At 43.3% G+C, this 16,237-nt stretch overlaps 2 protein-coding genes across 2 annotated transcripts in view; one reads left to right on the forward strand and one right to left on the reverse strand.

The window, feature by feature from the left end:
* ctc1 (CTS telomere maintenance complex component 1) overlaps positions 1 to 11,674 on the reverse strand; it is a 55,865-nt gene extending 44,191 nt beyond the window's left edge. The window contains exons 1-12 of the mRNA XM_076289514.1: positions 11,355 to 11,674; positions 10,995 to 11,146; positions 10,479 to 10,698; positions 10,134 to 10,354; positions 9,585 to 9,717; positions 8,742 to 9,128; positions 6,102 to 6,454; positions 5,295 to 5,442; positions 4,838 to 5,177; positions 3,459 to 3,573; positions 1,603 to 2,254; positions 1,261 to 1,350 (exon numbers count right to left, since the gene is read on the reverse strand). Of these exons, the coding sequence (XP_076145629.1) occupies positions 1,261 to 1,350; positions 1,603 to 2,254; positions 3,459 to 3,573; positions 4,838 to 5,177; positions 5,295 to 5,442; positions 6,102 to 6,454; positions 8,742 to 9,128; positions 9,585 to 9,717; positions 10,134 to 10,354; positions 10,479 to 10,698; positions 10,995 to 11,146; positions 11,355 to 11,396 (2,853 nt within the window). The 5' untranslated portion in view covers positions 11,397 to 11,674. The remainder of the gene's footprint in view (positions 1 to 1,260; positions 1,351 to 1,602; positions 2,255 to 3,458; positions 3,574 to 4,837; positions 5,178 to 5,294; positions 5,443 to 6,101; positions 6,455 to 8,741; positions 9,129 to 9,584; positions 9,718 to 10,133; positions 10,355 to 10,478; positions 10,699 to 10,994; positions 11,147 to 11,354) is intronic.
* Positions 11,675 to 12,479: 805 nt separating this feature from the next.
* On the forward strand, positions 12,480 to 14,889 carry hmgb2b (high mobility group box 2b). The gene is made up of 5 exons (XM_076289515.1): positions 12,480 to 12,587; positions 13,458 to 13,617; positions 13,716 to 13,867; positions 14,091 to 14,265; positions 14,393 to 14,889. Exons 2-5 carry the CDS (start codon positions 13,468 to 13,470, stop codon positions 14,564 to 14,566), a joined length of 651 nt encoding a protein of 216 aa, XP_076145630.1. The 5' UTR covers positions 12,480 to 12,587; positions 13,458 to 13,467; the 3' UTR covers positions 14,567 to 14,889.
* Positions 14,890 to 16,237: the final 1,348 nt, after the last annotated feature.

Here is a 16,237-nt window from a genome sequence, read left to right on the forward strand (position 1 = left end):
GAACGAAAGTACACAAAACTTGGCATGCATTCGGAGGGTGTCATAATGATCCTACACTTTCAATTTCGTGCAGTTTTGACCATGTCAGCCAGAGATATTGTGATGAAAACACCTAAATTTTTGCTTTTTAATTTTTAACTAGGTGGCGCTATACATGAAATAAGTGGTAATGGGATGGGTTGACATGGCCCCTTGAGATCAACATACAAAAAAAAGGTGGACCTCCTAGGCCCTACGGTTCTCGAGATATTCACAGAAAACTGTCTCCGGCCACCTACAGGCCAGTTGGTGTATAGTAACATAAATTAATTTATTGTGTGGCCCCCCATGAACGGAATTCCACGAAACTTGGCGTGCATTCAGAGGGTGTCATAATGATCCTACACTTCCAATTTCGTGCAGTTTTGACTATGTTAGGTCACAGATACCTGCGATTACAACACCTCATTTTTACTTTTTTGTGTTTAACTAGGTGGCGCTATACATGAAATGAGTGGTTATGGAATGGGTTGACATGGCCCCTTGAGATCAACTTACCAAAAAAAAATGGTCCTCCTAAACCTTACGGTTCTCGAGATATTCACAGAAAACTGTGTCTGCCCTACCCTCCTTTCGGGGGGTGCAGTCCAACGGGGGGGCTACAGATCAAAACGAAAAACGATGGTTCCATGCTATCCATATGGGGTTACATGCCCACCAAGTTTCGTCTACCCCGGTCTTTCAGTGTCCCAGGACTCATTGACAGAAATTTGGGCATGCGAAAAAGAAAAAAAAAAAAAAAAAAAAATCTGACTAAACCTATATGACCGCCGCTTCGCTGCGCGGCGGTCATAATTAGACTGGGGAATGAAATGGCCAATTTTAGCAGATATCTAGCGCCCCCTCATGGTCATCTTGCACCCACATGGATAATTTGGTAAGGTCAAATGTGGAGGGGGCAGTGGTCAGAGAGATGATTTGCGCCACAGTCTGTCTTTGTACAGATTGCCTGTTTTTTAGTGATCATTTCAAAGTCCAAGATCTGCATATGAAGGAAACAGCCATGTTTGTGGTTCTGGTTTGTGGCCGTGCACCCAATGTAAACGCTTTTTTCATTCTACCGTACATCATCTTTAAAGCAACAGGCAGCCAATAAGATTAGGCCAAAAGGATTTGTACCCATCTCTGACCAGTCTATGACTGTTGGTGTTGTGTATATTATGGGTATGTACATCAACTTAGCAAGTGTGTGTGTGTGTTTGTGTGTGTGTGTGTGTGTACCTCTGTGTGTAGGGCGACGAGTCGATACACAGACCCAGGATGCAACAGAGGAAACCATCTGACAGCAGAGCTGATGAACTGCAAATCAAGCTGAGAGAAAGAGAGAGAGAGAGAGGGATGGAAAGAAGACCATTGAAAGGAGATAAATCAGAGTTAAGAAAAAATACTGACCAAGTTTATATTGCACAACAAGGGCACAACACTTGAAATGAAATGTCCATGAGCTAAAACATGCCGTAAAGAGAGAACAAAAAGGAGAAACGGCTAGAGATTAAAGAGAGGGAAGAGAGGAAGAGAGGAGTAAAAGAGATGTCTGATGGGAGGGGCGACAGGGCTCCGTACCTGTGTGTGTGGCGTCTTGTACTCTCTCTCCTGCAGCGGGCTGTTTCTGGGGTCGCTCTCCCACCCCTGTGCTCTTCCCAAACACGTCACCGTGGCGACAAAACTCAGCGACAGGCCTGGCGTCGCCCCTGACGACAGCTGTTGGTTGCGCAGCGCCACACCCTGTTTGGTCTCCACACACACGGTGAGTGACACACAGGGGTCAGACGTCGGCCCTGCCTCCCTTCCCATTAGCCCTGGCTCTGTACCGGCCGTGGAGTTGACCTGAGCGCCCGTCTTCTGTCTCTTGGTGTCACCTCCTCCACTCTTCTCTGCCTGTTCCATTCCGTCTCTCCCTGAGCTGCATTCTTCCTCCTCTTCTTCTCTCATCCTCTTTCCGCTTCTCTTCCCTCCCTCCGCTGTGTCTTTCTCTCTCGCTCCACCCCTGCTGTCCTCCGAGGCCCTCTCCTTGATTGGATTCTTCTTTTCTCCCTCGCTTGCGGTCATTTCCTCTCTCGCTCCCTCACTTTCTCTTCTCCCAGGCTCTGACCTCCGCTCCTCATTTGACGCTTTCTCTCTCATTCGTTGGTTCTCTCGCTCCTGTAGCAGGAGGCTCATGGCAGTAGAGGGACTGAGGATGTGCAGGTCGCTCACACACACCTGCACATACACCCTGACAGAAGATACACACAACCGTGTCTCAGCGTGGAGGCTTCAGTGTATTGAAAAAGCATATGTCACCAAACATACACATCTACTCAGAGCACTACAGTGTATGTTCAACACTATGCCAGGACTCAAGATTCACACATGACGAAGAAACATTAGCCAGGTTAAAGCTATCCTGTGTGAAAATGTCACCAAGCGGTGAGATAGCAGATTGCAACCAACTCAACACTTCTCTCTCACTTTGGCTTCCCCGCTCTGTGTAGATATAAGGGACTCAGACTAAGCTTGTGAGAATTCCTCGATTTGTTGGTCATTGTAACACTAAACAACATATTTATGAATGCTATATTACATGTTTGGTAATAAAAACACATAAGAATTACACAATGCAGTGTGAGTCAGTGGCGGATCCAGAAGTGGCTGATAGTGGGCCTGGGTCTCAATCTAGGTGGGCCAGAGAAGCTAACCACCGCCTCACCACATGGGATTATTCAGTGCTCATGGTGATTGGACTTAGCACTTCTGTCCAAAGCGACTTACAGAATATGAACATTATAATACTTAAAATGAACAGTTTTAAAAAGTTGATAAGCAAAATAGTAATAATAACAATAATATCAATGCCATATTAAATATGAATAATGAAAATAAACAAAAGCCATACATATATAAAGCATAACTCTAAGAGCTATATTTTAGCGATCTAAAAAATGGCTGGTCAGGGGTGCAATACTATCGTTAGGCTGCAAATGTTGCAAAATTATGCAGATACAAATGCAATGTGTCTATGTGTGTCTGTGTTAACTGTGAAATAAAATGTGTTATGTGTATTTTTTGTGTGTATTTCCTATGAAAAAACCTATGGACATTTATTGTGTTGGAACTGGATGTTGATGTTGTGTGGTTCATGAGTGAGTGTACGGTGCATTTGACGGTGGTCATTAAAAAGTTTGAGAACTTTACACTGTGTTTTATCTTTGAATAACATATGGAGAAAAAAACAAGCGGGTTTGAATGCCATTGGACGCGGAAAGAGAATGATCTGCCCATTATTGCATCATGACTAATAACCGAATTCAATGACAAGGGGTTACAATCGAAAACATAGCCTAAAATATCAATAAATATCCAGCTGTCAATCTGGGTAGGCCTGGTCGCCACCAGGCTCACCCATAGCTCCGCGACTGGTGTGAGTGTTTACTGTATACCTGCAGTGCTTGTTAGTGATATACTTCTCCTCCTTTAGGTGCTTCCAAGATGGAAAATTAGACTTCAGGAATCTCTCAGCTACTAGAGTACAGCGCCGGATACACACCAAACAACCTGTAAATCACACACACAGTGTACTGTGCATATGCATGCTGTATACTTCAGGGCCCGTGTTCACAAAGAATTTTAAGGCTAAAAGTAGCTCCTAACTGGCGAATTTAGGAGAAACTCCTAAAATAATGGGCGTGTCACTCGTAACTTTAAGACTCCTAATTTTTTTTTTGACCAAGAGTAATTCACAAAGCACTTTTAGCACCTAAGTCTGGGACAGCTTAAAAGAAGTCGAGAGGACTCCTAAGTCACCAAGACCTATTCACAAACCGCTTTTTGTTCACATCGCAATGTTTTGACATGCACATACGCTACAGAAGCTTCCAATCGCGAGGGAACAATTGTGCATTATAGGTAGTGATGGGCAAATGAAGCTTTGGTGAACCACTGAACCACAGCAGTGTGAACCTAGCGACACTAGCTGAAAAGCAAAAAGATAGCCGCCACACATACATTTTTCAACATAAAGGTCCTTAGCAAACCAATATTTTTGGTTACATATACTGGTTTGGGTAAGGACTTTTATGTTGAAAAATCTACATGTGGCAGCCATATTGGATTTTTTCATTAGTGTTGCTAGCTTCACACTGCTGTGGTTTAGTGGTTCACCAAAGCTTCATTTGCCCATCACTAATTATAGGCATTACTAAGGGATGCAATAATGCCACCAACAACAACCAAAACTACTCAACATGTAACGTTTAATTGAGAATCAACAGATTCTCATCAACACCGGTGACAGATTAATTTAAAAAAGTTGCAAAGATACTGCATCGATCCATATGTTTCATTAGGCTATTTGTTTTGCCTTACTCTTTATTCATTTAGGCTATTTATTCAGTTATTCATCATCTTCAGTCCTTCGCACTACTTGTGTAGCGCACGCATTCTCAGACCTGTCACCTGTCACTCATCATCGTAAGGGAGGTTTTTGGAATCATTCCCGAGTTACAATCATCAGCCAATCAAGGTGGTCACTTCAGTCAAGCTTGTGCATGAGTAATGATGTCATCCATAGCAACGAAGACTCACTCTTAGCTTAGGAGTTGTCATTTTTCCTTACTGTGAATACGGGCCCAGATAAAGGAAGCGAGAGTGTGACAGTGTGTATGAGTTGTTTATTAAAACTTCAGGTTGAAACAATACCTTGAGTGTTTGTTTGTGTATGTGTGTGTCTGAGTGTGTGCGCACATCTGTGTGTGTGTGTGTGTGTGTGTGTGTGTGTGTGTATTTGTGTGAGTATGTGTGTGTGTGTCTTAAATGTTACCTAGCCATGCCGTGTTGTCTGCTGGCCGTTGGCTGCCCGCCTCAGCCGTGGTCTCCACCAGCACACAGTCCAGGGCCCCGGTCCGGTCACGCAGCTGGAGGGTGGCCGCACTCGGACTGCTCTCCAGCATCCCCACCAGCAGAGCCAGCTTGGGCTGCTCCTGCACAGACCAGGTCCTGAAGGACCAGCTGAGGAGCGGGTTCAGCTCAGCACGGGTCAGAGCCACCGCGGACGCGGGCAGGAGACTGGAGAGGGACAGGGATGACCAGCACTCCTCGGTCAGCCATTCACACAGCTTTGAGATGGAGGGCACTTCACAGCCCACACCACACACTCTATACTAGAGAGAGAGAGGGAGAATGAGAATCTGATCATTCATGTATCATTATGGAATGAGAGTGTGTTTTCCAATGTCCCATACGCAGAAAGGGTGTGTGTGTGTGTGTGTGTGTGCTACCTCACTCAGTGGACAGAGGTGTGGCTCCTTCAGCATTTCTCTGTAGATGTCCCGTGGCTTCCGGTCCTGCTCACACACACACACACACTCCAGGAGCCGAGAGGCAACCACACACACGCGTGCCTCACACACCCAGCGAGGGCACAGCCTGGTAGAGAAGGAGAATGACAGGCTCTTAGGATAGGAACACATTCTAATCTGACCTCTAACACACTGTTTGGATTGAGCCAAATGCTTGTCATGGTCCTTCAGCTGTCCGGTCAGTGTGTGCTCTGTGTGCTCTGGTGTGAGGAAGAGGGAGGGAGGGCTATCATTTGATCCTGACCTCAAATATCAACAACATTTTGCTGAATACCAAATTATATTCAATAACCAACAATCTAGTGTAATTGACACCACACCCCAGCATACTACCACAGAGGTGCAGGTACACTCGCATACAAACTGGCAGCATCAAATATAAACATGTTTCTCAGAACTGTCAAATATTTGACTGTCCGTAAAGTTATTTAATTATTTGCAGAGGTAGGTAAACAGTAAGGTTACAGCAAAAAGGGAAATATATCAGAAACGCAATAAATTATTTCTTGTGAATGTGTATGCAATCACTATAGTTGCCTATCCTCTGCACACATTATGTAATTTTATGAAGTGTGCATTTGCTAAAGTATGTGCATATACCACATGTCGTCACTACATTGATGAATAGAGCATTTACATTTTTGTGATGCAAACAATAGTTGATTATCCATGCACAGCCTTAGTACAGACAGACAGACAGACAGACAGACAGACAGACACACACACCTCTGCTGCAGTGCAGTTGAGTAGTAGTGAAGCCAAAGGTATTCAGACACGCCCAGGTTTCTCTCCAATAGGAAGCGAGGCAGAGCATCATGTGACGAGGAAGGGGCAGAACTGTCTGGCGCCACAAGGCTAAAGGCAGTCACCCGCACACTGGTACGCAGGCAGGCACAGAGCATTGTGGGCAAGCAGTGTGGTGAGGGCCGGAAGAGGAAGTGGACATGCTGAAGTTCCACCTCTGCACCTGGACGCAGGCCACTGTTCCAACGCAGCGGCTGGTAGGCCAGGCAGAGACCCACCTTTCCGTCAATCACGTATAGTCCGGCCTCCTGGTCGGTCACAGCTGTGATTACACCCTAATATAAAGAGAGAGAGAGAGAGAGAGAGAGGGAGAGGGAGAGAGAGAGAACATTTAGAATTACAATTCTGTATGCTATATAGGCCCAGATAGTTGACAAAATACAGCCACCAAAGCAGGGTATCTGCACATTTTCCAAGTGCAAATTTAAAGACTTTTAAGACCTTTTCAAGACATCTAAATGGAAAAATTAAGACTATACCACGGCAAAAAGATACATACGACAACTTAAAATTGTTTTATGCAACAGTTTTTTTCCCCTACTAATTTTAACCCCCACCCAATTTTGGATGTCTACAGAAGTTACGAAATATATTTTGGCGAAAGAAAAATAATTGTGTGAATTACCTTCACAGCTATAAATGCCCAATTTTAGGGTCTGGGCTGCTTGCTTTTGAAGCTGGCTGTACATATCTGGTTGTGCTTACTGGCTGAGACTGACTGTTCTTCACCTGTGTACTTCATCTGTAGTAGCCTAGATTACTTGCCAAAGACATGTGTACTGGACTGGATTCCCTTCAATATTTTTTTTCAAAGTTAGACTATGCTATTTAAATATTTTAATAGGCCTACTTTATATAATTTACCATGTGCATCTATTCCCATATGCATCATATGTCCCATATACAGCACAGCAAATTAAAGTTAATCCACTAATTTACATTTTGCATACCAGTTGTATCTAAACAAACCAAAGCTTGACTGAAACATTGTACAACTATTGTTTTGTTTTAAATTAATTAAAGAGACAGGTCCTCCTCGGATCCTGCTGGTTTCATCTCAAGCACGCACGTATTATGAACGCACGTTTTTTTTTTTTTTTTATGTAGCCAGTTGCCGACATTCAAAAAAAAATGTGGTTATATTTCACAACTTTTGCAAGGTAGGCATACTGGGAAAGGCTGGCAAGCAAGCTGCTGACAGATATTACAGGTATTATAACTTAGACAGATATTTTCCCTATAGGCTAGGCCAGCAACACACGCTGAAAGATGCAAACAGATCAACTTAACATGTAGGTCAGTCAGTGGTTCCTTCATAAATTGCGCAGCAAATTATCAGACGAGTGACAAAAGCACTGCGCATAATTTGACCAGCAGTCTTCGCGTCCATAGTTTGTGAAACCATGCTGCATCCGAGCATAAAGAATGTAGATGCCCAGCGCAACCGCTCACGTAGGCTACCTGCGTATCTCTCAGGCCTCGGCTACACCACGAAAACGTCAGGCATATTTGTAGCCTACATATTATTACCGTTTTCACACCTTTAACCACACCCTTAAAAAAAAACATCTTCACTCTGCAACCACTACACTTCCTCCCGTAGCCTTAGTCACTTATACAATTGCGTTCGGCCTTATTGGCGATACTCGGTGAATGAAGTTGGAGTGTTATGCACTTTGGATATCTTACGTGATTGTAGCCGTGTCTAAACAACAGAAAAGCTCATCAAAATGCGTCTAAGATGCAAAGGCATATAGGGCAGGACTTGGACCACAAGAAAATGTGCGATGTTTCGAGAAATTACAGTTTATTGACAGCGCAGATCCATATGAGTTGGGTGAGGGAGACGAAGTACCAAGTTCAACCACAAGCGCCCCCCTTCCTCTGATAACTTCTGGCATTATTCTCCTTTCTCCCTGGTTTTTTAATAACTTTTTGAAGTCGATACCTACACCAGATGTTTTTCTCAGTCTGACCTATTGGTACAACCTAAAACACGGCAATAATTAACCATTTTCCTTGACGATGTTAGGGATTTACTTCAGTGCCTAATATGCTTTCTAATGAGGCGAGTATCTCCAATATGGCAACGTCCAAATCTGATGACACGCCGTGCAAACTCCTAATATAAAAAAATATCAATTCATTAACAAGCATATTTCATGTAAATACTGAAGCAAGCTAGTTGAAACACTCAGGCCTGTATCCCTTTGGCAGCAGAGGCAGCAGAAAAACTGACGTGTAGATTCTATGTATGACAGGCCAAGATTACGGTACTTTTTTCCTTGACAAGAAAACCCTGAATTTCCATGACCTACTATATGAATGGCACATTGAAATTACTTCACCGACCAAAGATTTCAAGTAAACTTTAGTACATTTTAAACAAAATTCCCTGATAATCCCTGACTTTCCCCCAGACATGATCAAATTCCCTGACTTTCTATGTCTAGACTTTATCAAAATCCCAGGGTATTCCAGAAATGCCATGACCCGTGGGAACTCTGATAAAACCAAGAGGATAAATCTCTTTTCCCTGTCCTTCCTCTGTGTGCCTCTCACCTTGTAGCTGATGATTTTGGAGTGTTTGATTTTCACGGCACAGGCTGCGTGAGTAGCAGAAGACGCACCACTCGCACACTCTTCCCTCTGTGCTGCGTTTGTCTCCACATCGGCACATGACGCCTGCGCGTCTGTGTGGGCCGTCTGGATGTCTGTGCAGGACTCCTGCGGACTGTGCGGAACACTTTGGTCCGTCTCCACCTCGTCCACCAAAGCTGTGGTCCCAGGCGGCTGATCTGGGAGAGCGGGAGCCAGGAGGCAGGACTGTGGCGTGACGGACAGGACCCTCTGGCCCACCCAACCTCGAAGAGAGCACACGCGTAGCGCCCGCACACACACTCGGCGGCCCACACACACACACGAGCGCCAGAACACGTACCTGGAGTCCTGGGGAGGGGGAACACATCGGGATGGTCATCACTAGGACGCAAACACAAGCAAAGCAAAACACAGCAGAAAAATCCCAAAAGTCTTAAAAGCAATAGTGTTGTTCGCAGTGATGGTTTAGTTCTTTCTATTTATATATCTATCTACTCATCACAGGCACACCTACACACAAAAGATAACTTAAAGTCAAGTTCAAGTTCAATGAAATGTTCCTTTCTCTTTATTTATGTTAGGGCTGTGCAATAAATCAAAATGGAATTTTAATGCCTTCCAAAGATTATAATATCTAACATAACCAAGATACAAATGATTATTTTGCCATATTGACAAATAATCCTGATTATGATTTTTGCCATAATTGAGCAATGAATCTTTCTATCTATTTATTTATTTATTTATTTATCTATCTATCTATTCATCCATCCATCACACATCCATAAACCTTTATTGACTTACCATGACCAGTATGGACACAGTGTAATCCCTCTCTCTCAGACTGAAACTGAATAAACGCTTCCCTGCGATGACCAAAAGAGGGCTCACTGCACACACCTCCCCATTCACACACAAGAGCTCCTTCCCTGGTCGCCTAGGACAAGCGCACCCAGAGAACAGAGAAGGATGATGTGGGGAGGAAAGCAATTCCCAAACAAAGCGTTTTAAGCGAGGATGAAGAAAGACATTATAGAGTCAGGATGGTGAGAGAGAAGATCAGTCTGATGAAGACTGGAGATTTCAGGAGTACAGAGGAGTCTGAAGGGACTGGGAAAAGGCAGGACAGGACAGGACAGACAGACACCTTATTTGCACATCTGCATAACATCTTTTCATTTTGGCATATGTTCACATATTTTTCTGTTTGCCTTGAGGTTTCCTAGAATGTTTGTGAGCAGTGAACAGTCTGGGAAGGTAGTTAATAATAATAATAATAATAATAATAATAATAATAATAATAATAATGGAGATGCTCTTCCCATCATCCATTGCCTGTTCCTCATAACTCACTTCTCTCTCATCCGTCTGACAGCTTCCTTGACCCCCAGCGATTCTGGAAGTGACCCTCCGGGATCAAAAGTGACTGCATCAGGTGTTAGATGGATAGGAGAGGCAATCAGTTCCAGGTAACCTGCCTCCTGGCCTACCTTTCCTGGTGTATTTCGGGGAATGAAGTTCCAAGAAGGAAACAGCATGGGTTGGTTGATCCACAAGGGGTCTGGGTACAGCAACTGGGGACAGACGGAACAGGGGGTTGAATACTGTGTAAACCTAATAATGTGTGTGTGTGTGTGTGTGTGTGTGTGTGGGAGAGAGAGAGAGAGAGAGAGAGAGAGAGAGAGAGAGAGACCTCACCTCACAGTGCACACTCCCGCTGGAGTCAGACACCCTCCAGCCCTCCATCCCTGTACTCAGGCAGCCAATAAGCAGCAGGTTGGCACGGGGGAGGGCTCTGTGACTGGGCAGAGCCTGCTCTGTCTCCCGGATCAGTTCTCTGTGCTGACTAGTGCTCATAGCGAGACTGCTGAAGCAAGGGGACCGCTGCCTGGAGAAGAGCTCCGACACACAAACACACCTGCAGAATATGCACAGAAATACAATTGAACTGAACATGTAAAACACATATTTAATCAGTGTACAATGTACATACACACACACTGTGTATATTTGTGTGTAAACTGATTTAATTAAAGGTAAACAATTGGCTCTCATGTAGACTGAATCACACTTTACAGTATGTTGCAACGCAGGAACTGATATTTAACTGATCATGTAATGTGTACCGGAACTTTTGTAGTCATTATAACAGTGCTTTTTCTCGTCGGAGAAGCTGATGAATGCCCACGTATGCCACTTTCAATAACAACCTACCTGAAGCTAAGGGGAAGTAAATCGAACGAAAAGCAGCCTTGCAGGCGCGATACAACTGCGAGGGCCACTTCATCAACAACCATCCCTTCGCTGAGCACCGGGAGAAGCCTGTCCCTCACACTACAGAACAGCTCGCTCAGCCAGGTCTGCTCCTGAAAAAAAGAGCATTAATCGCAATAGATAGTAAATGTTACAGGTGTTTAGTGTCGTTTTAACGCATAACGCCTAAATCTGCCTTGGAAGACAGTACGGCAGGCCTTGTGTGAAAATCAATATTCAGTCCCTTGCAATATTACTGCAGGATAAGGAGACATTTAATTGCATTTCACTTGTGAGGCAAGATCCTGTACCCACACGTACCACTCGACTCTTCTCTGAGAAATGCCTCAGAAATATATCCATCCCTTTTCCCAAGAAAACAGCATTATTTTTCAGCCATCGCAGCTAATGCACTAGCGACCTAGCTAACTTTTGAATTTGAAGGCATTGGTTAGCCTAGTGTTGACATGTGTTGCATGTAACTTGTAGACAGCGTACATTTAAACATTACAACACATTTCTTTAGCAGTTATGTTATGTTCTGCGTCGCACAATAGAATAAAAGAACACAACCCTGCTGTTATCTGAGAAATCCTGGAGAAATCCAGCTATGTTTCCCTCGCGCTAAATTCTCTCGCAACTCTTCATAACATCCGCTCACGTGACTTCTAATCTTCCGACCCAGTTGATACAAATTATTGTGAAACAAATGTGCATGGACGTGGTTCTACAGTAGTCATTTTGTATCCTGTGCTGGTCATGTGCATTTGATAATTGTATTATCTATTTAATATGGATAATTATAACGTAAATGAATGGTTTCCCTTTGTTCCCCTTTGATAAATGAAGTTCGTTTTGCAATGATACAATAGCACCTCACCAAAAGCAAACCATTATAATAACTAAGTTATATCAATTGGTACAACTTCAATGAGTGTGTGTATACATTATCTAGTAACACAAAGAGGAGCAGCCTAATTTCAAATTCATCCTGGGTTTTGGGCATTCTCATATGAAGACAATCTGTCTTTGAATTAACGCGTTTCTTTCTCAAAGCATGCAGAGGGGCATCCTTTGTTTAATAGTGGCCATGATGTTGTCAGTGGTGAATGCAATTCATGTCTAGATTTTAATCGTTCATTCAAGGTTATTTTCGATACCGGTGTGTCTGGGGAAACTGTCAAATAACATTCAGATGCCACTGAGAGGTTTAAATGATGTGTGTAGGGCAGTCTATTTAGGGTGAAGCCCATTGGAATATAACCATTTTCACAGTGGGTTGCTTCAGAATCATTACACAAAGAACGACAACATTGCTCATATGTGGTGACCAATCAAGCCCTTGTGTTCAGAGCCGATGGCTGACGATTGGGATTTGAATCAATACAGACTGGTAAGGTAACCAACCAGTGCGAGCGGGGGCAGGGTCTGCAAGGCGTGTGCTAAAGGCGGGTCCGCGGCGCGCGCCTGACAACATAAACAGTACGTGAAGTAGAGGAGAAGAAACGAGTTGAAGTCTATTAACGTTAACGTTACATCGTTTGGCCTGGAAAGGTAGGTTCGTTACTAACATGCACAAAATAACATATTTTGGGAATAATGTTTTGTGTAATTTCTGTATTTTATCAGTCGAATGTATTAGTGAGATGAATTTACTATGGGAAGTTAACTGACTGAATAATGTTGACGTGAACATTAGCTGCTACGTTAGGTTAGCTTCTACCATTGTGTCAAGGCGTTAAGCTAAAAATATAGCTGACGTTGGCGACTATTGGTCCTTGGAAAGTTAGACTTCGAAATGAAGTTAAATCATGAGTTTTCTTTTGGGTCATTCTAGTCCTTCCATAGGTAACGCGACATCACGGATGTTATTTAAACAGAACTAGATGTCGCCGTAGCTAAATTTGTTAGTTAACGGTACCCATCTGTGGGTACAGAAGAAAGCTAGCTAACGTTAGCTGCTCTGCTAGGGCGCTAGTTGGCTCGTTCTATGGAATGGGGCTAGGTTGGGATTAGGCGGGAAAGAAAATGGAGGGACCATTGTTCTTCAAGTAGAAGCTAGCTACAGTGAAGGTAGCTACCATTTAGCTAAGGTAACGTGCTAACATGAACTGTAAATGCGTCACTTGGATTAGCGAATCAGTTGTTTCGATAAATCATTACCATTGTATCTCAATTTCATCACCATATGTTTCTTGCGAGGATGTCCGAATACATTGAACGTCTGTTTATTTACCATTTTTAGTATGTTTGCTTGCATTAGCTCAGAAAGCTAACGTTAACCGCAATCCCTGTAGTTTCGTGAGTTCAACTGAGGTAACATTAGTAGACTGAATCGCACACATACTAGAACATCGTTAAACGCAAACACTTGTGCTTCAAACTTTGATGTTTTGTATAGTTATATTTAATTATCTTCATCAGATTTCCAGTCATGGTCAAAGGAGACGTGAATAAGCCCAAGGGCAAGACGTCTGCGTACGCTTACTTTGTGCAGACTTGCAGGGACGAGCATAAGAGAAAAACTCCGGATGTTCCCGTCAACTTCGCTGCGTTCTCCAAGAAATGCTCCGAACGGTGGAGGGTAAGTCGTTGCACCCGGAATTGGATTTGGTCTTAAATGCTGATTGCTCTTATGTTAGATTTAAGTGTAGTAAATGTCTCGTTCTCGTTCTCCTTCAGTCATTAACGGCCCCTGATAAGATCAGGTTTGAGGACATGGCGAAGGCAGACAAGGTCCGTTACGACCGGGAGATGACGACTTATGTTCCCCCAAAAGGAATGGGCAAACGGGGCAAGAAGAAGAAGGACCCTAATGCACCCAAACGTCCCCCGTAAGCCTTTACGTTTTTATTTATTTGCTAAATAGATTTGGTCACACAAGTATAAATCAGTTCAAAATGGCCACATTGAGATATTACAGACGCTGTGGGAGAGCGGTGTGGTATGTTGCTATGATGTTTCCATGGTTAAAATTCCATTCTCATTTAAGGTATTTTAAGAGTGAATCATAATCATCATGTGAAGTAACCCCTAGATTCTGTTGGTCCACCACAGCTCTGCATTCTTCATCTTCTGCTCAGACCACCGTTCTAATATTAAGGGCGACAATCCAAGTCTGACCATTGGTGAGATTGCCAAGAAACTGGGTGAGCTGTGGTCCAAGCAGAGTGCCAAGGACCGTGCTCCATATGACCAGAAGGCTGCCAAGCTGAAGGAGAAGTACGAGAAGGTGAGTCAAGAGAGGCTTCATTAGTCATGTATATTGAATAGAATTTTTATTTTATTTTTTCACATGCACAAGTCTTCTGGTTAAGTATGTTGATATTGTAACCGGGATGTCTATTTTGCACACACAGGAAATTGCAGCATACCGTGCTAAGACAGGCATGGGTGGCGGAGCCAAGAGGGGTCCTGGCCGACCACAACCAGCTGCTATGGCTGGCAGACAGGCAGAGCCTCAGGACGACGACGACGAGGACGAAGATGATGACGAGGATGATGACGAGGATGATGATGAGGATGATGAGTAGAGAGCTCTAGTGTGTGTCTGTGGACCTGCGCGCATTTGCCCGTCAATGAATCGATGCGCCCTGAAACAGACAACCTCAGGCTAGGGATGTTTGTGTGTGCGCGTGTGAGTGTGACAAAAAGCCCTGTACTGAGGTCTGAGGTGTTTGTGTTGAGTGTTCATGTGTGTAGCCAGTTTCAGCAATAACACAGGTGAGATGTGGAGGAATCTCCTCAATACTTCTTTTTTTTTCCTCCAGTTTTTATTTTTTTACCTGGAATTATTTGTAACAAACATGTAGTATGCAATTTTTTTTATAATAAAATGGTTTTAATTACTTTAAAATTTGCCTGAGAATGAATCATTACTAGTGTATTAATTACATTCCTGGACTCAAGGTCATTTTTTTTCTTGATTTACTGGGAACCAATTCTATGAGTATTGAAGGCAGAAAAAAGTTAATTTGACTTTGTAAGCCTGTTTTAGGTAATTGAACTCTAGATGCTCGTCTGTTCAAGCCACTGAAACTGCGTGGGCTCTTTTAATATACTATTGAGTATTTCAGACATAACATATCTATACAGGGTTCCCACGGGTAATGGAATTTTTAAAAGCCTACTCCAGACATGGAAAGTTGGAATTTGATCACGTTTTGGGCCAAGTCATGGAATATATAGCATATTCAAAATTAAGTTGACATTGATCAGAAACATTTTCTGTGCAGTAGCCTACTTTTGAGTTAATTTACATGCTTCCTGTAATACTGTGGCTGGTTTTTGTCTGTTCAGATGTTTTTTCTTAGTCTATTAAAGGTCATGGAAATGTAGCTTTTTAGTCTGAAAAGTCAGGGAAATTCACCATTGACTTAGAGTGGGAACCCTGTCTATGTACTGCATTTCAGTATACAAAATAACCGCTTGCATAAGCAAATTATCTTAAATCTTCACATCCCTGACCTGAGCCAGTTATACCCATCATCCTTGCCAGTCTTTTGGAATATATCTTTGGAAAAGTAAACCATGGTGACTATACCCACTTAAGCTCTTTTTCAAGACGTTAACCTTGAAGATAGGTTGAAGTTTGTAAATGCAACATTAAACGTGCTTGTGCGACTTGGTTGTCTAAAAATAATGTAATACATACCACATACATATACACTAACAGAAAGTCAGGGATATTCGGCTTTCGGGCCAGGGTTGCATTTACGATGAATGAGGGACCAGTGGGCCTCAGTGCTGTTCTCTGATAAGTCGATTCACGTTGAGCAGAAATGATGGCCGACAACGATGTTGGAGACGCCAATGAGCGCTATTTGTCAGCCACTGTTGTCACCAGACGACCCTTTGGTGGTGGTGGTGTTACAGTGTGTGCAGGTCAATACAGAACTGCCCTACACTTTGTGAATGGTACAGAGACAAACCCACACTTCCTAAATAACATTCATCCAGTCATTGTGCCCCTGAACAACACAGGCCTAATTTCATCTTCAGAGACGACAATGCTCCACCTCATCGAGGTCGCATCATTAGACAATGGCTGCTGAAGATGGGTACCTCAAATGGAGTGGACTGCACTTTCTCTAGCCTACACTAAGGTACATCACATCTAAAAGGAGTGTCCCCATCTGATATGGCTCAGGATTGCCCCCTTGTGGAGAATATAGCATGATAATAACATTAAAATGGGCTTTGTA

The sequence above is a fragment of the Alosa pseudoharengus genome, unplaced genomic scaffold (assembly GCF_046254945.1).
Source record: "Alosa pseudoharengus isolate Yale_2024_CS ecotype anadromous, Long Island Sound unplaced genomic scaffold, YU_APseudo_1.1 YU_APseudo_1.1_scf_17, whole genome shotgun sequence".
Taxonomy (NCBI): Eukaryota; Metazoa; Chordata; class Actinopteri; order Clupeiformes; family Clupeidae; genus Alosa; species Alosa pseudoharengus.